We start from the raw sequence: 25644 nt of genomic DNA, 5'->3' as shown, positions 1-25644 counted from the left end.
ACTGGAAACGTTGGTCTTCTTGTTGGTCTTGTCGCGAAGGTTTGCAAAAACGCTGAGGTTGGACTGCAAACCAAAAATGCTAGGGCTGATCTGTTGTCGCGGGGGAAACTGCTAATGCTAGGGCTGATCTGCTGTCTATTGTCGCCGTGAATCTGCAAGTGCAAAAACGCTAGCTGATCTGATGCAAAAACGCTAGGCCTTCTGCAATGCTGAAAACGCTAGAGTTGTCGCGGGGGTTGGTCTTGCTGAGAAGTTGCCTGTTGAGCAAGGTGCTCCTACTGCCTCTTCTGCCAGAAAGTGCTGACTCTAGTTTGCTTACATATTATCTTAGCAGATTTGCCCTACCTACTTTCCAACAAAAGTCACTTAAAAATAATAAGTGAAAAATGTCAAAAATAGGAAAAATAGGTTTAATGCACTGGAAAATTCCCCTGATGGATTCTGATGGGAATGTTGATGATCATGCTGTGTGCAACCAGAGGATATGCATCTAATCTAAGTGTCTGGACATGCACGCTCTACGAACAGACTCACAAAGGTGCCGGATCGCTTCCTATTCTAGACTGACTTGGTTGAACTGAACCCTGGTCATGCTGTAGCTTGTCCACGGACAAATAGGGTTGGATGTGTCACGTGACACTATGGATATCCCCTTTCCGATACACCCGTCACCCACCTTGTGACACATCAGGAATACCCATCACCTAGTCACTTCCTACCGAACTTACGGTACAATCTCCTTCGCGATGCTCTATGTCACCCATCCTATGACGCATCAGAGATGTCCGAACCGTATGGTCGGATACTTCTTCCCGATGCTCCCTGTCACCCATCTGATGTGACGCATCAGAAGTACCCGTTCTTGGTGGCCTTACAGATATTCCCGTTCTCAGTGCTCCCGTCATTACTTTGAATGACGCACTAGGAATACTCTATACTCGGATGTCTCCAACGAGAAAAACCCTCTCACTTAAAATTCCAATGATTCATTTAGAATTATTTTTCCTGGTGTTCCAAGCGAGAAAACCCTCTCACTTAAATCCAATAATTCATTTAGAATTATTTTCCTGTCAGATAAAGCCAATTTAGCAACACAAGGAAAGCAACTCTGAAGAATGAAAAGGGTAGAGAAATAGTACTTCATATAAAATTGAAAAGCGAGTCAATCCTACTTGTATCGGCTTGGGCCATTTCCAAAATATTGAAATCCAGTCTATTTGTTTACTCGATCTTCTTAAATGAGATAGATGACAAGAAAATGTCACATTTGTCCGACCTTGAGAAGGAACGACACAAATTTCGGCAAGCTCAAGTTTATTGCTTCTTAGAAGACTTATCGGGGGAGTTTCCTCCTCAAAGTCCCTGAAGATCACACAATTGACTTGATTTCACGCAGTATGCCACCGAACCGGCCACCTTATAGAGTAAGCACACCCCAAAATAAAGAGATTATGAACCAAGTGAAAGAATTGTTGAAAAAAGGATTGATTCAACCTAGTACTTCACCATTTTGTTCACGTGTGCTTTTAGTTCTAAAGAAAGATGGATCATGTGCATTGACTACATGACTACAGGGCTCTCAATAAAATCACTATCAAGAACAGATTCCTCATACCCAGGATAGATGATATATTGTATAGGTTACAGGATTCTACTTGTTTCAGTAGAATCGACCTGAAAAGTGGCTACCTTCATATCAGGATTGCTCCTAGAGATGTGTACAAGACCCCCTTCAGGACGTCCTTTGGTTTGCATGAGAATTTAGTGATGCCTTTCGGTCTCACAAATGCTCCTATAACCTTCAACAGAATGATGGACAGGATTTTTCAAGAGTAAAGGTCATTTGTGGACACCTTTTTCGACATCATCATATTCTCTAAGAAGGAGATAGAGCATCGATAGCACTTGCTACAAGTATTTCAGGCACTAAGGCAACATCGGTTGGTAGTAACTGGAAAGAAGAGAGTTTTTCTTACCAAGGATTCACTTTCTGGGACACATCATCTCTACCAAGGGTGTCAAAATGGATCCGGCCAAGATCGAGACCATCAGAGATTGGCCAGATTTGAAGAATGTTCATGAGGTTCACACATTTCTGGGCTTGTGTTCTTACTATCGGCGGTTCACTTGAAATTTTGCAAAGAATGCTTCTCCTCTGCATGCTTTGACATAGAAAGAGGTTCCTTTCACTTGGGACCATCTGAGATTGCAGCCTTAAGACTCTCAAGGAGAAGTTGACGACTGGCAGTATTGATTTTGCCACACTTGCAAAAGCCCTTGAGGTATACCTGTGATGCCTGTGGCCGTAGTCTAGGAGCGGTCTTGATGCAGGAAGGGCATGTTGTAGCCTATGAGAGCAGAATGTTTTCTAGACCAGAACGGGCTGCATAGATTTACGAGAAGGAGCTGTTGGCAGTTCTCCATGCTCTTACTCAGTGGTGACACTTTCTACTCGAAGTTGAGTTTACAATGTTCATCGATCATCAGAGTTTCTAATATTTCTTGTCGCAGAAACAACTTTCGGACAGTGGGGAAGTAGTTACGGGCTATTCACTCAAGGAAGGCTATTTGATGCAGAAGAATTTGTTGTGTGTTACACAAGCACCTTTTTCGGGCCAACGCGGCATAGAGACCACCTTGAAAGGTGTGGAACCGTTTTTCTATTGGTCGAGGCTTAAAAAGGATGCGGATGAGTTTGTTTGCAGTTGTTTGATATGGCAAAAGGTTAAGTTCAACAGGCATAAGGCACCAGGTCTTTTGTAACCTTTACCTATACCCATCCGACCTTGGGAAAGTATAGCAATGAAATTTATTTTTTATCTTCCCAAGACTCAGAGTGGGCACGATGGCATTTGGACAGTCATTGACAGATTTAGCAAGCAGGCTCACTTTATACCAGTCAAGAAGATGGTTAATGTAAGGTGCAACGGAAGTGAATGTTGAACTTTGCTCAAGATGAGTGCTCCGAACTGTGCTCAAGGTTCCTTTTACTTACAGAAGGGAGAGCCTTCCGTTCCTTTAGTGAGAGAGTGCAATGGACACAAACATACTGGATGAACACTGTGAATGAAGGTACTGAGACTAAGAGATAGAGAGAGAAGAATACGACACCAGAATGTTGTCAAAACCCTCCTCCGAAGGCCCCACTCTCTATGGCGAAAGCGATCTACTATTGATTGCACAAATCTCTACAATGCTTGGACTTGCCGACGATGTCGATGGCGACGATGCAATGACGACGCGCTGAAAACACAGATGCTGAAATCTGCGTTTTCCGGGCTGAATCTACAAATCTTTATCTGTTGAATTCTGACTCTATGTCGGTGACGATGTCAATGGCAACAATGCGATAACGACGCACTGAAAACACAGATGCTGAAATCTGCGTTTTCCGGGCTGAAACTGCAAACACTCGTTGATCTGACCGTGCGGCAAGGATCTGCTACTACAGGAAGGTGAGATATGCGAGGTTCAAGGGCTCTACTGCGGTGTCTGACTGCTGAAAATTGAAAACGCTAATGCTGTTGATGTCCTGTCGCGATGAATCTGCAAAATGCTAGGGGTTAATCTGTAAATCAAAAACGCTAGGGCTGAATTTGAGTCTTCTGCAAAAACGCTAGGCTCCTACTATGTCTTGTTGTCGCCGGGTTGGTCTACAATGCAAAACGCTAGGGCTGATCTGCAACGGAGAAAAACGCTGGCTGCTCTTGGCTGAAAACGCTAAGTCCCCTACCCCGGGGGGATCTTGCTGAGAAGGTGCATGTTGAACCTTGGTTCTTGCTGCCTCTTTTGCGAGAATTGCTAGCGCTACGTTTTTCTTATATAGTCACTTACCGAATTTGCCCTACCTAGTTCCCAACAAAAGTCACTTAAAAATAATAAGTGAAAAATGGCAAAAATAGGAAAAATAGGTCTATGCACTGTAAACATGCTCCTAATGGGTTCTAATGGAAATCTGATGATCATGCTATGTGCTACCAGAGGATATGCATCTAATCTAAGTGTCTGGACATGCACGGTCTGCGAGCAGACTCACAAAAGTGCCAGATCACTTCCTATTCTAGAATGACTGAACTGTTTGAACCCTTGTCATGAAGTAGCTTGTTCACATACACATAGGGTTAGATGTGCACGTGACAGTTAAGCCAGATCATTTGGCTAAATTGTTTGTCTCGCAGATATTTCAACTTGATGGCATGCCTCAGTCTATAGTTTCAGATAGAGATCCCCGTTTCACTAGCTTGTTTTGGTTTGGAGGGCAATCTGGGAGAATAGTGGTACTAGGTTACACTTCTCGTCCTCTTTCCACCCGCAGACAAATAAACAATCGGAGATTGCGAATTTAGTAGTTCGAGACTGTTGAAGTCTTACATCTCTGATCAAAAAGCTCAGTGGGAGAAGTTTTTGCCCTTGGTAAAGTTTGCCCACAACAGCCCAATGCATACATCTACAGGGAAGGCGCTATTTCATATCATTAAGGGTGCTAAAAAGGTTCCACCTTTTCTAAGCATCAAGGATAAGATTTTTGAAGCAGATCAGTATGTTCAGGATGTGGAGACTGCTTTTGCAAAGGTGTGCAAGGGTCTTGAAAAGTCTCAAGCAAGGCATAAGAAGGCAAAGAACAAGCATCGATGTGACTTGCAGTTAAAGAAAGATGATTGGGTGCTTCTACGGTTTGAGAAGGCACGCGAAACGAACGGGAAAGGAGCGACTTTTTCCAAAGTTGAGTATGAGATACTATGGCTTCAGGCAATGATGTGTCCTTCAGACTTAAGTTATCACATACTTTGAAGATTCACAATGCATTTCATTTGAGTCTGTTGAAACCTTTCAAAGGTGAGGTGCCAGTGGACAGGTAGACTAAGACGAGCACATTGAAGAGGCCATTGTATTCACTAGAAAGAAAAACACAAGCAACAAACAGAAAAAAACAAAGCATGGACACACCCACATACATATGAATGAACATATGCGTTCCCACAAACCCAACCCAAATATGAGAAGCACCAACAAAACAAAGAAAACAAACTCCCATAGAAGCACACACACACTCACCCGGTCTACGAGCAAGGAAGAGGGGAATCACGAACAACAGCATGAAAACAACCCCAAAAAAAACAAGAAACAGCAAAACAAGAAGGGTAAGGATGGGGGCAGATAGAGCTTCTTCACCACTTCATGATTGAGTATCTTATCTTTGATGTTACCTATGGTTGTATGGGTATTTTTCCCCATGATCTATCATAGGTTTTCCCATATTTCTTGTATATGGACCTTGGGTCGTTTTATGTAATGCAAATGCAAAGGGTCACAAGCTCCACTTTTTGCTCCAAAAAAAAAGGGGGAGGGAAAGAAAGCCCGCTGGGGCCCTTCCTTTTTTTCTTTTTTTTTTTTTTTTGGGGGGGGGGGGGGGGGGGGCAATGAGCCTGTCAATGGCTGGAGGCGGGGCTAGGCACAGCACCGGGCAGGAGGCCAACAGTGGTAAAGCCACATGCAGGTGGCATGAACTCTCCATACAACACGCACGGAGGCTCTCTCTCTCTCTCTCTCTCTCTCTCTCTCAAATGCACACTCATACCTGCATGCGTGTTAAGATGTGCGTTTAAAAACCCACATGGGTGCACCAGTTGGCAGTACCTTATAGTCCCTCATGCCACTTGATTTTTTATCAATTGATTCCTGGTAATTTTCCTTTCTTCCAATGGTCATTCCCACACGTCAGGACCTTAAGTCCCTCATGCCACTTGATTTTTTATCAATTGATTCCTGGTAATTTGCCCCTTCTTCCAATGGTCATTTCCACACACAAAGTCAGGACGAACCACCTTGGCTCTGCCCACAGTCGACATGTCTGTTTCCCAACGGACATACACTCCTTCAACCATGCCATCATAATACACACTGTGTATACACAAGCTGTTCAGCTGCCTTCTTGGAGAGAAGGCCACCTACCTGAATCTCGTGGATCACATGAAGACTAGTTGTCTTCAATATGTCTCGAAGGCGTGAAGAACTGTAGAATTTGTCTTGTCGAGTGTCATACAAGTCGAATGCTAAAAAGAAATCTGGCAATTTTGTGTAATGAATGCTGTGCTTGGCAAAAACCCATTCCCCAAAAAGCACAAGTTCTCCCGGCTGCAATGTATCATTGCAAGTGAGGACACCCCAAAGGTCTGCTTCATGGGTTTGAAGCCACAGATCCAATTCTTTAAATTGTGCATGTGATCTACTATTTACATAATGGGACCGATTCTGGACACGAAAAGCTAATGTTTCATCCACAGTGATTCCCATATTGGCACCATCAATCTTTTCTTGCACCACAATGGAGATGTTACGATCCTCTGTATCCAAGAAGGTGCAAAGCTCTGCTTTGTTCATTATCAGATCATCTCTGGTGGCTCTTCCAAGATCGTATAGGTGTCCTGTTCTGGGAAACTTGACAAAACCTTCTTTGGTAAATTTATCAGGCTCGGAAAGTGAGTGGACCGGTCTTGAGAGCAGAGTAGGCATGCAAGTCGTCAAGTAGCAAGCACTGGATTTACCTCCTCCTCTCTCTTTCCCACCGCGACAAGGAAAAGGAGCTGTGAAGCTCAGGTGCCTCACGTTCTTGTCTGCCCAACGCGTACATGACTGAGTAACTATGCTAGAGTGTAAACGTGCCGGTCGGAACGGCAACTTCATCGAAACTAATCTCATCATCTCATGCACGCACTATGAGCGCTGTATGCAACGGTGCCATGACTGTGTCTTCCAGAACGAAGAGCAGGCCTGATAGGAATAGCACGCTTGCCCCGGCTCTCGACACTCTCTTTTTTTGGGGGGGAAGATCCTTGTTGATCGTGGACCGTCCGATCCATTTGGAGGAAAAATATGGATTTGGGCGAGGTTTGACCTCACAACCTCCCATGTCTTACCACTACGCTAACGGACGCGTTTTGATATGCAAGGGAAAAGGTAGCAGTATATTAAGTAATTTCATCATGCCCGCGATCCTAGTTCACACCGCATTCACAACGAGTTTACACCATGTTCACATTTAGTTCACACCACTAAAATCCAGCGCACATACCTTGCAGAGTTCACATAAGTTCACATACAAGTTCACAATGAGTTTTGCATTTGCCCAAGTTTACACTTAGTTTACATCCAAGATCAACAATTGTGATCTTCACCAACACGCAACGTCGATTTTTAATCAAATTCCCCTCTAGAAATGAGGTGTCATTTAGTGAGGAGGGACAACACGCACTAGGGAACACACAAAAAAGTTGCAAATGCTAAGGGGGCGTTCAAACTGTCCGCTGAAGAAACAAGTGGAGGTGGCAGCAAATAATTGGTCAACAAAAAGGGCAAAAAGATTTCGAACCCACGTAAAACTGGGTGGCCTCCTACCCTGGACATGCAAAGTCCAAGTCCTTTTGAAGCGTCATTCACAGATGAGCATTGATCACACGCCCTCACATAAGGGAAGGACAAGATGTAACCACGATGCCAAACGTGATTGGTTGCTCCTGAATTGTTTTTTAAATTGTAAAATGCACTGTGCAGTGTGAACTGGAGAGCTCTCTGGGCAAGGCTAGCAGCGCGTTTTGCATTGTGCAGTCTGAACTTGGCCTAAGAAGGCTCTCCCATAGGTCCATTAATAAAGGGGCCCCTCTATGTGTGCCACGATACGAGCCTTACCATACACCGAGCGAACTTTACTGAGTAAATGGTAAACCGAGAGAGACCCACCACAAAGAGTGAACACTCGAAGCAATTGAGCACTAATTTTAGACAAGATATCCTCCCCTCTATCCATGTTGAGGATGTGGACCCATGGATGTAACGCATTACATGCCTTACAGGTGTCTCCCAAAATTTGTACACTTTATTTGGGCACTAATTACCCTAGTAGGTGTCAGCTCCCATCTTGTTTTATTCCCCATTAGTATTTGGGCACTAATCTTTAAGGTCTCTTCGGATAGTTTCCTACAACGTTAAATTATCTTCTTCTCTCTTGTTCTTCTTCTTCCTCTGTGTGTGTGTGTGTGTGTGTGTGTGTGTGTGTGTGTGTTGTGGGGGGGGGGGGGGGGGGGGGGGGGGGCGCAAGAAGATCCTCACTGGTTGTGAACTCCAATATCGCCTAACGTAGACCCAAAAATAGACCCACATTCTCTCTCTCTCTCTCTCTCTCTCTCTCTCTCTTCTCTCCTCTCTCTCTCTCTCTCTCTCTCTCTCTCTCTCTCTCTCTCTCTCTCTCTCTCTCTCTCTCCCTCTCTCCCGGCCCCCCCCCCAGCCTTCACACAAGTTCATGAGCTGATGGGCACAAGGGCCTACAATGGAAGACGACAACTCAAATCCCATGTGATACGAGTCCATAGAATTGAATAAGATTTCATTTACGAAACTTTGTGAAATTCAAAAGTTTAGTTGTTAACTTAGCAGTTTCTTTAAAAGAAATCTCAACATTAATAGACATTTTTTGTAGAGAAAAATAGGAGTATTATGTCTGCTTGTTTTTTAAGAAGAAGAAATGATGAATCTCAAAAAATCCCTTTTCTCTCTCTCTCTCTCTAACACTCACATATTTTGCAATCACTCTCTCTCTCTCTCTCTCTCTCTCTCTCTCTCTCTCTCTCTCTCTCTCTCTCTCTCTCTCTCTCTTCTCTCTCTCTCTCTCTCTCTCTCTCTCTCTCTCTCTCTCTCTCTAGCGCTTATGTCTTTTGCTCCCCTCTCTCTCTTCAAGAGGTTTTCATATAGCAAAATTTGCACAACTGCAGTTACAGTTCGAGTATGTCTACATGCACTCAAATCAGCAGTGCTCCCTCAATCGCCTGATGGGACTACGCACGATTATAGCAAGGACAATATTCAATGTGTGGGTACCACCGTTATTGATCATGTTGTAGTCCTTGTAAGATCGGATTCCAATGGCTTTCCTCTTCACCGCAAACTTCCCACAAAATTCATAGAACTACTTTGCATGTTGACTGACGTGCATCGTCTTGATTTGCTTCCTCAAACTCGAACCATGATGGGTTCCATATTTGCCAACAATGCATGCCTTCTTTCTTCTCTTCGACGTGGCTCCTCCAGACGTGAATCACAAGTGCAACACTCCCACATTTGTTGCCCAGCGCGTAGCATGGGAAGGAGGGAGAGGAGGAGTTGGTTTGAGAGAGGGGACGAGGGAGAGGATAAGGGTAGCAAAAGACTAGGGTGAGGGACGAGACGCTCGCAACTTCAAGTGTTTGGTATGGGGGAATGTTTTATTTAAATCTCTTGACTATGCATGCACGATTTTTGAAAAATGTTGGAAAGCAGCGAATCAAAGAAAATCCCTGGTGGAGTTTTTAAAGGAAAGGCCACTAGACTTGCATGAATTCTGTGATTCTATGGGCATTTCTCTTCTCTTTCTCTCCTTCTCTTTTGTTCGCTAATGCAATTGAGGCAGCAGCCTATCCACCTCTCTCTCTCTCTCTCTCTCTCTCTCTCTCTCTCTCTCTCTCTCTATCTATCTCTCTCTCTCTCTCTCTCTCTCTCTCTCTCTCTCTCTCTCTCTCTCTCTCTCTCTCTCTCTCTCTCTCTCTCTCTCTCTCTCTCTCTCTCTCTCTCTCTCTCTCTCTCCTCTCTCTCTCTCTCTCTCTCTCTCCGTCCCTCTTTCACGATGAGGGGTGCATTGGCAACCTGGGTCTGATGTTACGACCAGAGGCAACAATATTGTCGAGGCAATAAGCACGAGGAGGTGATGGGGGAATCTTTTAATGGCATCTCTCAACGAATGCAATTTTTTGAAGAAACAGCCATTATATGAGTATAATGTATAAGAGTGTCTATGGAATGAGCATTTCAAAACGTCTCAAAACAATCCGCAGCGCCGTGGACTGTTTGCAAGAGGTTTTGGACCTCGGAGAGAGAGGAGAGAGAGAGAGAGAGAGAGAGAGAGAGAGAGAGAGAGAGAGAGAGAGAGAGAGAGGAGAGAGAGAGAGTCAACTCAAACATGTCCGAGGACGACACAAATGGGGCAATATTTTATGCAATGCTCGGCAGTAATTTGGCAATGCTTCAAGTGGATTGCACTCGATGCCTCTCAGATGGGATAGAGGCGACGAGAGAGAGAGAGAGAGAGAGAGAGAGAGAGAGAGAGAGAGAGAGAGAGAGAGAGAGAGAGAGAGAGAGGACAATAGTGTGTGTGTGTGTGAGAGAGACAGAGAGAGAGAGAGAGAGCCGTGTGAGATTTTCGACCTTGTAGCTCATAGCTGCTGAGGACCAACTGCTTCGCCATCACCATGGCTAATTCTTCATCACACAATCTGTTGTTGTTGTTGTTGTTGTTGGTGCCTTGGCATGGTTTGCTTGGCGGCCTGCAGCAGCGAGTCAATGGCACAGGGTGGCTATCATGGTGGCAATACAACTTAGATGACCTGCACCACCATAGCTATGGTAAAGATGACAAGTACAAGGATGACGATGTCATAAAATCTAATATCTAACCAACCCCAATGATTTTCTCATATTAAACTGATCACTTAATGTGGGAGAATAAACGGGAACAAGGGTTCAGATATAGATGTGCTTATAGATCTATTTCAGCACGGGGCCAATGGAAAAGGGGCCCAAATGAGAAAAGGTCTATCAAAGAGCAAGGTTAACTAATGGAGCAAAAGACCTTAGGGTTGTCTTCATTAAAGCCTCCAAAGGTAAGTGTAAAAGCTTTAAGACATAGTCTTTGATTTTTATTCTTTAGTCACTAAGGTCCAAGCAAGCAAGGGGTTAGCTTGCTTAAGCTAGGGCTGTGCTTAAGCAGGGGGCCTGCCTGCTTACCAAGTTCTAATAACTTGCTACAAAGAGGGGGGCGAGCCCTACAAAGGAGGGTTGTGTGTAGTAAGTATGCACCTCACCAAGGACCCATACTCTTATGAAAGGAAAGAAGCCACATGACGTGTAGAGGCACATTACTCAAGCAGGGAAGGGGGCAGCTTGCTTAAGCAAGGGGGGTGCTAGCTTAACCTCACAAGAGGGAAATAAGGACACTTGTCAAGAGACTACACATCTTGCTCCAAAGGGAGCCAAGCTCTCATTGTCTAGAGGGCTACATGGCCCAATAAGCTTCAAGGAAATCCTAGGGAAGGGGGTTGACCTAGCTAGCTCGCGCTCTCTCTCTCTCTCTCTCTCTCTCTCTCTCTCTCTCTCTCTCATTTGAGCATCCCACGAGCTCTCTCACTCTCATTCTTCCCTTCACACACTATTGTGAAGCAAGGACTCCATCTCCTTCTCCAAGCTTGAGAAGTTGAGTGCCTACTACCACAAGCTCTTGGCTATGGATGCAAATCCACACAAGAGAATGCTTATGCTTGCTTATCAATCTCTCTAATCTCCATTAACACTATGCTAAGCTATGCTACAAGAGCTATGAGTGATTATGTGCAAGGGGTTATTGCTTTCTCGTAGAGCTACTTCTACTTCTCTCTTCTTCCTCACTCCATGCCAGGTCTCCTCACCTTTCATGGTGTTTGAGGTCTTGGGATTGAGGCTGGGAATTTTCCAAGTTCATGCTAATCATGTTAATTGTTGTTACCATGCTAATGCTTGGTGAGTGAAGCTTACCATCTTTATCTCATCAAGAAGGTCTCAAGGAACACAAATAGTTGTATTGTAAACAAGGCTTCCGTCATGGAAGAATTTAAAATACAAATGCCTATTGGAGGGGGACCGGCTCCAAGTAATACGGTCCTCTATTGGTGTCAATTTCTCTAAACTCTCACTCTCTTTTACAAGTATTGTTCATGCCATGTTAATGAAGTAATGTGTTAGTGTTGCTCTCTCCATCCAAGCACTTTCTTTCTCACTATAAATCTATACTCAAAAGAATGCTCAAGGAAATGCTCACTATGTTATTCACTTTCCACTCCAACTCAAGTTAAAGGCTAATTTCATTACATTGGTATCAGAGCATTTGGTTTCTCTTTTCTTGCTTAAGAAGAGAGGTCCTTAAGTAGCCTATAAATGGTTGATGTTGTTAATTATATTAGGGTAAGTGGAACTGGGATCTATTATCGTTTTGTTGAGCCCACTATGTGGGGTATGGTGCACACCTCGGGAGCTTCGGACTTAATAATGGAGTCTTTTAGACTTGCCTACGGCTTTACCATTATTGAGCCATAAGAAGTCCTAAAGGAGCTAGCCCTCGGCAACTCTGCTATGTTAGACCTACTCTTCTACTCTCTATAATTAACCACTTCGAGCCATGGGTGTAGATACTTAAGAGCCGATTTTCAAAGGCTAAGAGGAGTTGCAACTAAGGTTTTTAATTGCCAAATCATACACTAAGTACATACATAAATCTTGTTAACATGGCTGTCAGTAATAAAGAGAATAAGATGAGCATAAATGATTTTGATTTTGCTCATGAAGATACTCATGATGACACTCCTATGTTGGTAAATTACATGGTTACTAGGCTCCAACAAGCCATGGGTAATACCGCTCTTCAAGGCGAAGTACAACAACAACTCCATGCTTATGGTATTCTTCCACCTTTCCAACAAGAGAGAGGTCCTGAGAAGTCTCATGGTGAGACCTCCAAAAGAGGACTCTCTATGAAGGAAGGAGTGGAGAACCCCTATCAATAGCTTAAACAACTCCTTGAAGGCAAGTCATCATCCAAGAAGAAAGACCATGCTTCACATGAAGTGTCGCCTTCAAAGGAGAGATAAGGGAGTGAGTCTCAAGATGAATCCATGAGGATATAGCTCCAAGGAGAAGAAGAGCTCAAAGACCTCCAACTCCCCCACAGCGGAAGAGGTCACCACATAGTTCTCACCTCCGCGAATCAAAAAGAGAAGAGAAGAACTCAAAGAATAAGAAGGAGAGAAAGGAGTCACCCTCTTCTCCATCTTCATCACTCTCTTCTCCTTCTGATGAAAGCAGCGGGTATTCTTCTCAAGAAAAGCAAAGGAGAGGACACTGAAGGACATATGCTGCTTGGAAGAGGTCTAGCAAGCTAAAGAAATTCAAGGAGGGAGAAAAGGACATCTCTTTCCTCACCTATGATGGTACTTTTGGTGCCACGGATAAGGTGCTAGCCTTCATCCAACAATTTGATGCCGCTTTTGGAGATGAAGACTTCACAGAGTCCTCAAAGCTACATCACGTAGCTATGTATTTTCAAGAGTCCACCAGGCAATGGTGGGCTAGCCTACGGGTTAATGGAGAGGTACCAAAGACATGGACGGCTTTAAGAACCTCCATGATGAAGCAATTATTGGCAAGCAATGCTAAGGATAAAGTTCTCACCAAATGGAGAAGCCTAAAGCTCACTCCCTATGAGTATATCCACAAGTATGTAGACAAATTTTGGGATTTACATCTCAAAGACATTGTCTACAAAAAGATAAGACTTTCAGGAACAAAAGCAACAATTTTGTGCGGGGCTTCCTGAGGGTATGAATGAATATGTTAGCTCCCAAAGGCCTAAGTCAATTTCAACGGTTATCCATCATACTATGGTAGCCGCAAGGATCAATTTCCAACAAGGGGCTAAGAGAAATCCTAGCCCATGGAAACGAAGAACAAGCAGGAGTACAACGAGAAGAATTTCTCTCAAAATTCTTCCAAACGCAACTCCAATAATACCAACAATAAAGCTAAGGAGAAAGGAGTTTTCAAAGGCAAAAACAAGCTCTCTCTTGAAGAGCTAGCGAGCTATCGCAAAGAAACCAAGTGCTTTAAGTGTGGAGAACAAGGACACACCTATCGCACTTGTCCCCAAAAGAAATGCACGCAACAATGAGTCATCTTGAGCTTCTAAAGTTGAAGCTCCACAAGAGGATACTCATAGCTAAGAATTTTTCTTTCCATATGATAGAAAAGACATGTACATAGGTGTTAATGAGTTGAGTAATACCTTACCATATGCAAGCTTTTGATAAGTCAATGAAGAGCTCAGTTTCTACGTACATGATTTTTGTCAAAGAGTCTCTAAAAGATCCTAATGTTTCATCAAATGTAGATGGTAAGAATCAAGAAGAGTTAGACTTGTCTAATTTTCTAAAAGGATTCCAAGATGTGTTCATCGATGATATCCCTATGGACTTACCTCCAAAATGATGGGATGATGACCATCGTTATTGAGCTCCTTCCAAGAAACGCATCGCCTAACAAGCCTCCTTATCGAGTCTCTCAAGCTCAACAAGAGGAGATCATGAGGCAAGTACAGGAATTGGTAGACAAAGAGATGGTGAGGCCTAGTTCCTCTCTCTTTTGTTCTCCAGTCCTTTTAGTGCAAAAGAAAGATGGTACATACCATATGTGTGTGGACTATCGAGCATTAAACCATATCACAATAAAAAAACAGATCTCCCGTGCCTTGGGTAGAAGATCTGCTTGATAAGCTACAATGCACTACCTACTTCAGTAGGATTGACCTTACGAGTGACTATCATCAAATAAGGATAATGGATGAAGATATCCTAAAGATCGCATTTCACACAACGTTTGGTCTTTATGAATATTTAGTCATGCCTTTTGGTTTGACTAATGCACCGGCTACATTCAATCGTCTAATGGAGAAAATTTTAGACCTTACTGCAAGTTCACTGGAGTGCTCTTTGATGATATCATCATCTACTCCAAGTCTTTGGAGGAACATAAGTAGCATCTCCAAGTGATTTTCCAAGCATTAAGGGAGAATAAGCTTTTTCTCTACCAAAAGAAAAGCGAATTTTTCTTACAAGAGATTCAATGTTTAGGTCACATTGCCTCTCAAGATGGCATCCATATGGATCCAACAGTGATAGAGGTAATAAAAGGTTGGCCTAACCTAAGGGATCTACATGAAAAAAAAACTCAAAGTTAATTGAGGTTTAATGTAATATCCATGGTGATTACCTTTGAGTAAGTTTTACTTCAAAAAGAGTATGCCATAGCATATAAGAGTTAAAAGATTGACTACAATGAGCCAGTGTTGGGCATATACAAAAGGAGTTACAATCTATTCTATCATCCTAGACACAAAGAAGCACCATCTATGGAGATTCCATTCATTCTATGAACGGATCACCAAAATCCTGGGTACCTCATGACACAAGTCAATGTTAAGTATGGAGCCTGATTTACCCTTGTAATTTTCTGTGGTGAAAGTGCACATTTGTAAGGCCCCCATTATGAGGAGAAGCCATCGTGTGTGAAGGAAAATCACTCATCGAAAACCAAAATTTTCACAGACAAGAATCAAGGGCAACTTTAGAGGCCTCAGAATATTCCTTTTCGTCGGAATATTCCTTTTCGTCGAAATATTATGGCCGGACGGCGTCCGGAAAGTGGTCGGAAAACAACCGGTCGGTTGGCAGGTGGCCGGTAGTCAATGGCCGATGGCCGGTGGCCGGTGGTCGGAAGTCAATGGCCGGTGGCCGAATTCAATGGTTGGTGGCCGAATTCAAAAGCGGACTTGTTTTCTCAAGGGTGGCCACACATGGGCGGATTGGAGGGTCCGATTTGGACTTATTCGCACAAGGGCGGCTACACATGGCTGTCTCTCATAAGAGAGGGCAACCCTTTTGGCCTATAAAAGGAGGCCATTTCTACACACATTTCATAGTGTGAAGTTGATGCAACAAGGTGAGTGTGAGGTGGTGAGAGTGAAGCAAGGCGGGAGCTCTATCAAGGGTTTAATCCCTTTGTAAACTACTTCTTCTTTTGAAGTGCTAAAGCCATTGAGTGGCTGCTTTCCCGTGGACGTAGCCCACATTGGGTGAACCACATATACGTGTGTACTCTCTCTCTCTCTCTCTCTACTCTATAATCTCTTGTGTGTGAAATCTATCTCTCTCCATTAAGTAATCTACTCAAAAATCTATTCAGCTACGTCTTATTTCCCAACAACTGGTATCAGAGCAAGGTTTGCTTGTAGCTAAATTATCTCAAGGAAAGGATTCCTTGAATTGAGTGGGAGTTATGGCGGAGGAAGGGAAGCTCAAGATTAAGAAGTTCAACGGCAAAAACTACCAACATTGGAAGATGCAGATTGAAGACTATCTCTACCAGAAGGACCTCTATTTGCCACTAGGCGGTCTTGCGAAGAAGCCCGCAACAATGGCAGATGAAGCATGGATTGTCCTTGATCGAAAGGCACTGGGAACAATCCGGTTAAGCTTGGCGTCAACGGTGGCCTTCAATGTTTCGGAGATGAATACCACGGAGGACTTGATGAAGTCACTTGACGACTTCTACGAGAAACCATCGGCATCCAATAAGGTATTTCTTATGAAGCGCTTGTTCAATCTAAAGATGGCAGAGAATGGTTCAGTTGTAGAACACCTAAATGACTTTAACACAAACATAAGTCAACTTCGATCAGTGAAAATCAATTTCGATGACGAAGTGCGAGCTCTCCTTATACTATCATCTCTACCGGATAGTTGGGACAGCCTTGTGATGGCTGTAAGTAATTCTATCTCTGGCACAAATACTCTTAAGTTTGATGATGTTGTGGGTGTTCTCCTAATCGACGAAATGCGAATGAGAAGCACAGGAGCATCATCAAGTGCTGCACTATTAGTTGAAACAAGAGGAAGGCCTAAGGAGAGGTTCAAAAACCAAAAGGGTCATGATCGCTCAAGGCGGAGCAAGTCACGCACAAATTCAGTTCTTGAATGTTGGAATTGCGGCAAGAAGGGCCACATCAAGAAGGATTGCTGATCCAAGAAGAAGAAGGAGACAGAGTCTCAAGAAAACAAGCCAACATCGGAGGCCAATGTGGCAAGTAAAGTAGAGCAAGATGCTCTAATTCTCTCATTAGAAAATGTGTCTAATTCGTGGATAGTAGATTCCGAGGCTTCATTCCATGCGACACCACACAAGCAACATTTCCAAGACTACACCAAAGGTAATTTTGGGTATGTATACTTGGGAGATGATGAAGCTTGTGAGATTGTCGGCAAAGGTACAGTTTCTGTCAAAACTGCTAACGGAAATGAATGGAAGCTTAAAGATGTTAGGCATGTTCCTTCTCTTCGCAAAAATTTGATCTCTATAGGACAATTGGACGATGAAGGTCACAACATTGCATTCGGAAACAAACGGTGGAAGATCTCAAAGGGATCTTTGGTGGTTTCCAAGGGAGAAAAAGTCGGTACACTTTACTTGTGTACTGTTAGCACGCAACCTTCAGCTTGTGCAGCAACTACAGAAGTTGACAGTGCGGTGTGGCACTATCGACTTGGGCATATGAGTGCCAAAGGAATGCAAATCCTTCAAACAAAGAAGCTTCTACCAGGTTTGAAAGAAGTGGACTTAGAGTTCTGTGAAGATTGTGTTTATGGTAAACAAAAGAGGGTAAAATTTCAAAAATCAGGAAATGAAAGAAAAAATAAAAAACTTGAGTTGGTTCATTCTGATGTTTGGGGTCCTGCAACTACACCATCACTTGGTGGCTCATTGTACTATGTAACATTCATAGACGATGCGACTAGAAAAACATGGGTTTATGTCATGAAGAATAAATCCGATGTATTTTCCATATTTCAAAGGTGGAAAGCCTTTGTAGAGAATGAAACAGGTACGAAGGTTAAATGTCTCAGATCCGACAATGGAGGTGAATATTGCAGCCAAGCTTTTGAAAGCTTTTGTGCTAGCAATGGCATTCGGAGGCAAAGGACAACCCCAAGGACACCTCAACAAAATGGGATTTCAGAAAGGATGAACAGGACAATCATGGAGCGAGCACAAAGCATGTGGCTACATGCAGGCCTACCGCTTGAGCTTTGGGCGGAAGCTGTAAGTACGTCTATGTACTTAATCAATCGGTCACCCTCAACGGCATTGGATGGGGGAGTTTCGGAAGAGGCATGGACAGGTAAATCGGTGAATTATGCATTTCTCAAAGTGTTTGGGTGTGAGGCTTTCATGCACATAGATAGAAGCCTAAGATCAAAGCTAGATGCAAAGTCCAAAAAGTGTTCCTTCATTGGCTATGGAGAAGGAGACTTTGGGTATCGCCTATGGAATCCTGAAGATGGTAAAATATTAAGGAGTAGGGATGTAATTTTTAACGAACAAAATATGTACAAAGATTACTTGGAAAGAAAACAAACAAAAGAAACAGGTGATGAGTACATGGAGCTTGAGGACGGTGATGACTCAAGGACTGCAAACGGTGACAATGTGCAACAACGTCAACCAAATGAGGAGCCTCAACCTATTCCCCGAAGATCTACAAGAGCAAGTAGACCTCCAGAAAGGTTTGTTCCTTCCTTCAACCATCTCTTGATCTCAGATTCTGGAGAGCTGGATTCATACGAAGAAGCTATGCAACATGAATCCAAAGAAGAATGGACGAAGAGCATGCAAGTGGAGATGGACTCACTACATCGCAACCAAACATGGGAGTTGGTTGAGTTGCCTAAAGGTAAGCGGGCACTTCAAAACAAATGGGTGTACAAGCTGAAGGAAGAAGAAGGTGGGAAGAAAAGGTACAAGTCTAGGCTTGTGGTAAAAGGTTTTTCTCAAAAGAAAGGTATTGACTTCAATGAAATATTTTCTCCTGTTGTAAAAATGAACTCAAATAGGCTTGTCTTAAGCCTTGTGGCTGCTCATGATCTAAATCTCGAGCAAATGGATGTAAATACGGCATTCCCTCATGGTGACTTAGAGGAGGAAATCTACATGCTTCAACCAAAGGGGTATGAAGTAAAAGGTAAGGAGAAAATGGTTTGCAGATTAAAGAAGAGCTTGTATGGTTTAAAGCAAGCATCAAGACAATGGTACTTGAAGTTTGATCGATGGATGTTGGATCATGGATTCACAAGATGCAACTCGGATCACTGCGTCTACACGAAGAATTTGGGAGATGGGAAATTCATCATCCTAATGTTGTATGTTGATGACATGTTGATTGCAAGTGCTAACATGTAGGACATCAAAGACCTAAAAGAGGAGCTGTCCAAATCTTTTTCAATGAAAGATTTAGGTGCTGCAAAGAGGATACTTGGTATGAAAATATCAAGGGACAGGACGAAGAAGACAATACAACTATCTCAAGAAGATTACATCAAGAAGGTACTAGAAAGGTTTGCAATGCAAAATGCAAAACCAGTTTCTACACCTTTGGCTGGTCATTTTAAACTAACGAAGGATATGTGTCCAAAGACATAAGAGGAGATAGCCTATATGTCTAAAGTTCCATATGCTGCAGCGGTAGGTTCTCTAATGTATGCTATGGTCTGGACAAGGCCAGACATTGCACATGCAGTGGGATTTGTGAGTAGGTTCATGGACAACCCAGGTAAAGAGCATTGGCAAGCTGTGAAGTGGATACTTAGGTATCTAAAAGGGACAACAACAAATGCTTTGTATTTTGGAGGAACTGATATTTTTCTAGAAGGGTATGCTGATGCAGATATGGCAGGTGACAAAGATACTCGAAGGATCACTACTGGCTATGTGTTCATGGTTGGAGGCACAACAGTAAGCTGGGCTTCAAAGCTGCAGAAAGTGGTTTCACTTTCTACCACGGAAGCAGAGTATGTAGCAATGACGGAGGCAAGCAAAGAAATTCTGTGGCTTCACAGATTCTTAGAAGAGCTTGGATTCAAACAAAACAATTGTGTCTTGTACAGTGATAGCCAAAGCGCTATCCATCTTGCGAAGAACTCAGCCTTTCATTCAAGGACAAAGCACATTGAGGTGAGATATCACTTCATACACACTCTTTTGGAAGAGGGACAGCTAAAGCTAGGAAAGGTGTATACAAGTGAAAATCCTGCAGACATGTTTACAAAGGTGGTCAACAAGGAGAAGTTGAGCTTTTGCTCATCTTCAATCGGCATTCAAGGATAAGAAGCCAGAATGGAAAGCAGTCACAGGTTTGGTTTGGAGATCAGTCTCCAAGTGGGAGATTGTTAAGTATGGAGCCTGATTTACCCTTGTAATTTTCTATGGTGAAAGCGCACATTTGTAAAGCCCCCATTATGAGGAGAAGCCATCGTGCATGAAGGAAAATCACTCACCGGAAACCAAAATTTTCACGGACAAGAACTAGGGGCAACTTTAGGAATATTCCTTTTCGCCGGAATATTATGGCCCGACGGCGGTCGGAAAGTGGTCGGAAAACAACCGGTCGGTTGGCCGGTGGCCGGTAGTCAATGGCCGATGGCCGGAGGTCGGAAGTCAATGGCCGGTGGCCGGTGGTCGGAAGTCAATGGCCAGTGGCCGGTGGCCGAATTCAAAAGCAGACTTGTCTTCTCAAGGGCGGCCACACATGGGTGGATTGGAGGGTCCGATTTGGACTTATTCGCACAAGGGCGGCTACACATGGCTCTCTCTCATAAGAGAGGGCAGCCCTTTTGGCCTATAAAAGGAGGCCATTTCTACACACATTTCATAGTGTGAAGTTGATGCAACAAGGTGAGTGTGAGGTGGTGAGAGTGAAGCAAGGCGGGAGCTCTATCAAGGGTTTAATCCCTTTGTAAACTACTTCTTCTTTTGAAGTGCTAAAGCCATTGAGTGGTTGCTTTCCCGTGGACGTAGCCCACATTGGGTGAACCACGTATATCGTGTGTACTCTCTCTCTCTCTCTCTCTCTACTCTATAATATCTTGTGTGTGAAATCTATCTCTCTCCATTAAGTAATCTACTCAAAAATCTATTTAACTATGTCTTATTTCCCAACAGTCAAGTCTTTCGACAAAAGAACAAGGTAAGAAACATTTCTTTTTGCAATTTAATTTGTATTTCTCACATTTTCGCAAGCACAATCAAATGACCAATGCACTTTCACATCAGCCAAGGGGGTAAATTGGGGTGGCAATACCAAGTAGCAATAGCATTTGCATTAGGAAAGAAAGAAGAGCCACGCATCTTAGGGAATGGTTATTTTCTAAATGGCAAAAAGCTATGACTTATTCACTTTGTCAGTAAGAAAGTCATGAAACATACCTCTATTGGCCCAACATGGAAAATAGACAAGGGTATAATTCAAAATGCATGGAATACCAAAAGACCATGGTTTGCCAACATCTAATGTGTTGGATAGAGATCCTAGAATGACCAAATGTTTTTTTTTATGAAGGGTCTTTATTCTTTTTGAAATTAAAAATAAAGTTGTCATCAATGTAAATAATGCTCATAATGAAAAAGCACTTACCTCTAGTAGAGAATGTGTACAATCACATTGTACATAGTACTCCAAGAAAGATATCTTTAGAGGTAAAAGAGGGAAGATCCAAAAGTCCCTTGCTACTTAAGGTACATGGGAGGATTTTCATTGTTGATGAGTATAGCCAATATTTAAAAGAATTTTTCTATGAGATTAAAGAGACTATTTCAATCTCAAAGGAAAGGCAAGAAGGGCTGCTGCTAAGAAGCACCAAAGAGCCTTAGGCTTTAAGGAAAATGATTGGGTCTTGCTGAATTTCTTAGGCTCATCTAAGGCACATTAAGGATAAGAATCCTAAGGGCCACCAGAAGTATTATGCTAAGATAGAAATAAAAAAGATACTAAGAATCATGTTTTAAGCTCATCAACAAGATGACTTATCACTTTTAATTTCCCAACCACTGGCTCATTTTCAATGCTATTCTTATGAGCCTAATTAAGCCTTACAAAGGAGAGCCACCAAAAGAAGCCAAAAATTTAAGACCCTTTAAAGAAGCAAGGACGAAAAAGAGGAGCTTCAACCAAAGTCCATCCTTCGGCATGAAGACAAGGTACTAAGACATGGTAAGATTATCCGACGATATCTTATTAAATTCAAAAATTATCCTTTTGAAGATTCTATATGGATGCAAGGAATACAACTTAAGGATAGTATGAACCTTGTCAATGATTACAATGCTACATTAGAGTAAGCAAATGTACAAATTTCCTTTAAATGACTCATGTTTTTCTCTTATAAGACTAATTCTCTTTTCATTGTGCACAATATAAATAGTATGCATGCTTAGAATCATGTTTGTGAGGACGACGTCTCTCAAACACCAAGTAGAATTTGTCACTCTACTTTGGGAGAATGAAATGGACTAAAGAGCAGACATTCTTGCGGCAGCTATGTCTCCCAAGCACCAAACGGATTAGTCATCCATCTTGGAAAGATGTTGTAGGGTAAAAAGGGATCCTCTACCCGCTAAGTAAAATTGACTAATGACTACGACTTTATCTCTTCTACCTCATAGTCGAGGACGACTATGATTTCAAGAGAGAGGTAATGTCATAAAATCTAATATCAAACTGATCACTTAATGTGAGAGAATAAAAGGGAACAAGGGTTAAGATATAGATGTGCTTATAAATCTATTTCAGCACGGGGCCAATGGTAAAGGGGCCCAAATGAGAAAAGGTCTATCAAAGAGGAAGGTTAACCAATGGAGCAAAAGACCTTAGGGTTGTCTTCATTAAAGCCTTCAAAGGTAACTGTAAAAGCCTTAAGACATAGTCTTTAATTTTTACTCTTTAGTCACTAAGGGGCCAGCTTGCTTAAGCTAGGGCTATGCTTAAGCAGGGGGCCTGCCTGCTTACCAAGTTCTAATAACTTTCTACAAAGAGGGGGGCGAGCCCTACAAAGGAGGGATGTGTGTAGTAAGTATGCACCTCACAAGGACCCATACTCTTATGAAAGGAAAGGGTCCACATGTCAAGTGCAGAGGCACATTACTCAAGCAGGCAAGGGGGCAGCTTGCTTAAGCAAGGGGGGTGCTAGCTTAACCTCACAAGAGGGAAAGAAGGACACTTGTCAAGAGACTACACATCTTGCTCCAAAGGGAGCCAAGCTCTCATTGTCTAGAGGGCTACATGGCCCAATAAGCTTCAAGGAAATCCTAAGGAAGGGGGTTGACCTAGCTAGCTCTCTCTCTCTCTCTCTCTCTCTCTCTCTCTCTCTCTCTCTCTCTCTCATTTGAGCATCCCACGAGCTCTCTCACTCTCATTCTTCCCTTCACACACTATTGTGAAGCAAGGACTCCATCTCCTTCTCCAAGCTTGAGAAGTTGAGTGCCTACTACCACAAGCTCTTGGCTATGGATGCAAATCCACAAAAGAGACTGCTTATGCTTGCTTATCAATCTCTCTAATCTCCATTAACACTATGCTAAGCTATGCTACAAGAGCTATGAGTGATTATGTGCAAGGGGTTATTGCTTTCTCGTAGAGCTACTTCTACTTCTCTCTTCTTCCTCACTTCATGCCAGCTCTCCTCACCTTTCATGGTGTTTGAGGTCTTGGGATTGAGACTGGGCATTTTCCAAGTTCATGCTAATCATGTTTATTGTTGTTACCATGCTAATGCTTGGTGAGTGAAGCTTACCATCTTCATCTCATCAAGAAGATCTCAAGGAACACAAACAGTTGTATTGTAAACAAGTCTTCCGTCATGGAAGAGTCTATTTCATATAGCAAACCCCAAATCTATGTGTTCCATTGCATCAAAAGTAAATACATATGGGGGGGGGGGGGGGGGGGGATACATCATGGGTGAGGTGGATGAAAGAAGGGCGGTGGGGGGCCATATGCTCTGGGAGGAAACAAAGGTCGTGCCAAACGGGGGCAATGCACCAAATGGTGGGGGAACTCCTCCAAAGGCAGAGGGTACGAACTATATGTGGGGGGGGGCTGTAGGTAGTGAAAGAGGCAATGGATCAACTCCGGGTGAGGCCTCAAATATGGAGGCAATGAATGCATTGGGAGACTGTCCAGTTGCATGCCATGCCAAAACTGGGGCTGTGAAAGTGGGATACGGTGCTGCTACTGCCCCGCCCTGACTGCTGAGCGGTGTCAGGAAAGGTGGCTCCAGCGGATGAAGCTACTCTGTTACCTACTTCGGTTGCTCAGTTACCTGAGCTCTGACACTCCTATGAAACATCAATGTCGAGCCTAAATCGAAAGGTAAGCGTTGAGCTGGCTCTAGACAAGCACTGAAAACTGCCCAATCCTTCTCACAACTGATGCAATGCATGCGTAGTAGTAAACATTGTGCTCCCAATGTCCCCACTCCTGCAAAACAATCCAACACAGCATCTCCCATGTCTGTGAAGGTACCTAGTAGCCATCTACAGAAAAAAAAGTAATCTTTAGATTTGTTATACCTATAATTTTATAGGAACATGAAGAAAAACTTCCAAAAAGTTTCTACCGCCTGGCAAATGCTAGACTCCTCTCAACACCTCTACGATAAGGCCTGCCCATATGATGCAGCGTCCACTGTGTGGAATCTGAACCTGGTAGCTTCTCCCACAACATGTCGTCATCATCTGCAGAGAAGCCACGTACATTTGCTGCAATCTCTCCATCCGCTCGATCATACCTCGGAAGCCGACACCCACCGGTTCTAGGGGGTGAAAAATTGACCAGCAACAAAGTACCAACCTATGAATAACTGTATTATTATGATGAAATGCAAACATCGAAGTTACTATTCATTATCAAAACAAAAAATAACATACCCCCTCTAAATAGTCCTGAACAGTCGTGCAACTAGACTCCGGTAGTCGTATGTACAATATCCTCAACAACTGGAAACAAGCTCCCTTTGCCTTCGAAGTGACAATGGACAGATGTTCTACACGACATGTCACCACAACCATGCCATCAACCAAAAGAAACTCGGTTGCCAGAAGGAATGCAACATCCACAAGCTCATTATCCCATTGGTTCCATAAAGGAACCCCACCCGTGCTAGCTGCATGTGGCCTAGTGTGTAAGGGAAAGGCCATGTACATCAAACGTACGCCAGCCAATCTCAAGCTGGGGTTCATCTGCCCTGTTCGTGATAGAGAGCCCAAGAATCTACGTAGTGACTGCATAGAACTGCATGCAATCTTTGTTAGCACTAAAATAGTGGACATAACTTTGATTGTAAATTAGCGAGGCTTACCTGTCATTGCACAACACATCTGGAATAGATTTTGCCAACTCCTTGACACTAGCATGCACTGCAAGGTGGTGTAACTCTACATGCATATCTGTATGTAGCAACATAAGATCAACTATATCTTTCAAGCAATGCTAAAGAGAACATCACAACATTAACCATTTTCACGTACTTGGATGGTTATCTCCCACAACTCTGGCCATGTCTGATAGGTCCTCTGCAACCCTACCATGTGATGGTGAACATGGAGGGGACTCCTGGATGCCCCCTACTGGTCTTGGAGTGAAGGATAGTGTCGGTACACTGTGGCTGATCATAGCACCAAGGCTATGAGCACTATCACTGACTTCTACAAAATACTTCTCAACCACATGCTCGCTCTCACTATCACTGGAAACAACAGCCCTCTTCTTTCTCCTTCCATGTTGCCGGTCAGCCAACAGTGCTTGCGAGTCTTTCTTTGAGGCCTGTTTCTTTTTGTCCAGTTTCTTTGATGTGTTTGGAGATAGAGCATCCCCTATCATAACCGCTTTCTCCCGTGACACAGTATGCTTCGCTATTAATTAAAAAAGAACAGTTATTGAGCCCATGTTGTATTGCTGCATGGAAAAGGTAAAAACATATAGAAAGATACCTATGTATAGCTCTTCCTCTTCGGGTGGGTACTCCTTGTCCGGGTAGTCCGGATAGATATAAGTATGATTTATGAGAAACTGTAGGTAAGAGTTTGAGAAAGATAAGTGAGCAAAAGAAGACTTGAGAGAGAGAGATCTGTGTAATAGAACAAAATAGAGATGAA

General features: G+C 43.2%; 1 protein-coding gene and 1 pseudogene across 2 annotated transcripts in view; both read right to left on the bottom strand.

The window, feature by feature from the left end:
* The window catches only part of LOC147433282 (uncharacterized), a 74443-nt gene extending 67626 nt beyond the window's left edge, over positions 1 to 6817 (bottom strand). The window contains exons 1-2 of one of the 2 annotated variants that reach the window (XM_086491738.1): positions 5953 to 6817; positions 5579 to 5851 (exon numbers count right to left, since the gene is read on the bottom strand). In XM_086491738.1, the coding sequence (XP_086347864.1) occupies positions 5756 to 5851; positions 5953 to 6702 (846 nt within the window). In that variant the 5' untranslated portion in view covers positions 6703 to 6817 and the 3' untranslated portion in view covers positions 5579 to 5755. The remainder of the gene's footprint in view (positions 1 to 5578; positions 5852 to 5952) is intronic. The other variant, XM_086491739.1, reaches the window with a different exon arrangement.
* A 1980-nt stretch (positions 6818 to 8797) lies between these two features.
* Positions 8798 to 25369, bottom strand: LOC147433281 (large ribosomal subunit protein eL43z pseudogene; annotated as a pseudogene).
* Positions 25370 to 25644: the final 275 nt, after the last annotated feature.

This window comes from Adiantum capillus-veneris, chromosome 20 (genome assembly GCF_014529385.1).
Source record: "Adiantum capillus-veneris isolate H3 chromosome 20, ASM1452938v2, whole genome shotgun sequence".
Classification (NCBI taxonomy): domain Eukaryota; kingdom Viridiplantae; phylum Streptophyta; class Polypodiopsida; order Polypodiales; family Pteridaceae; genus Adiantum; species Adiantum capillus-veneris.
The sequence above is the reverse complement of the archived record's forward strand: the minus strand, read 5'-3'. Positions and strand labels throughout refer to the sequence as shown.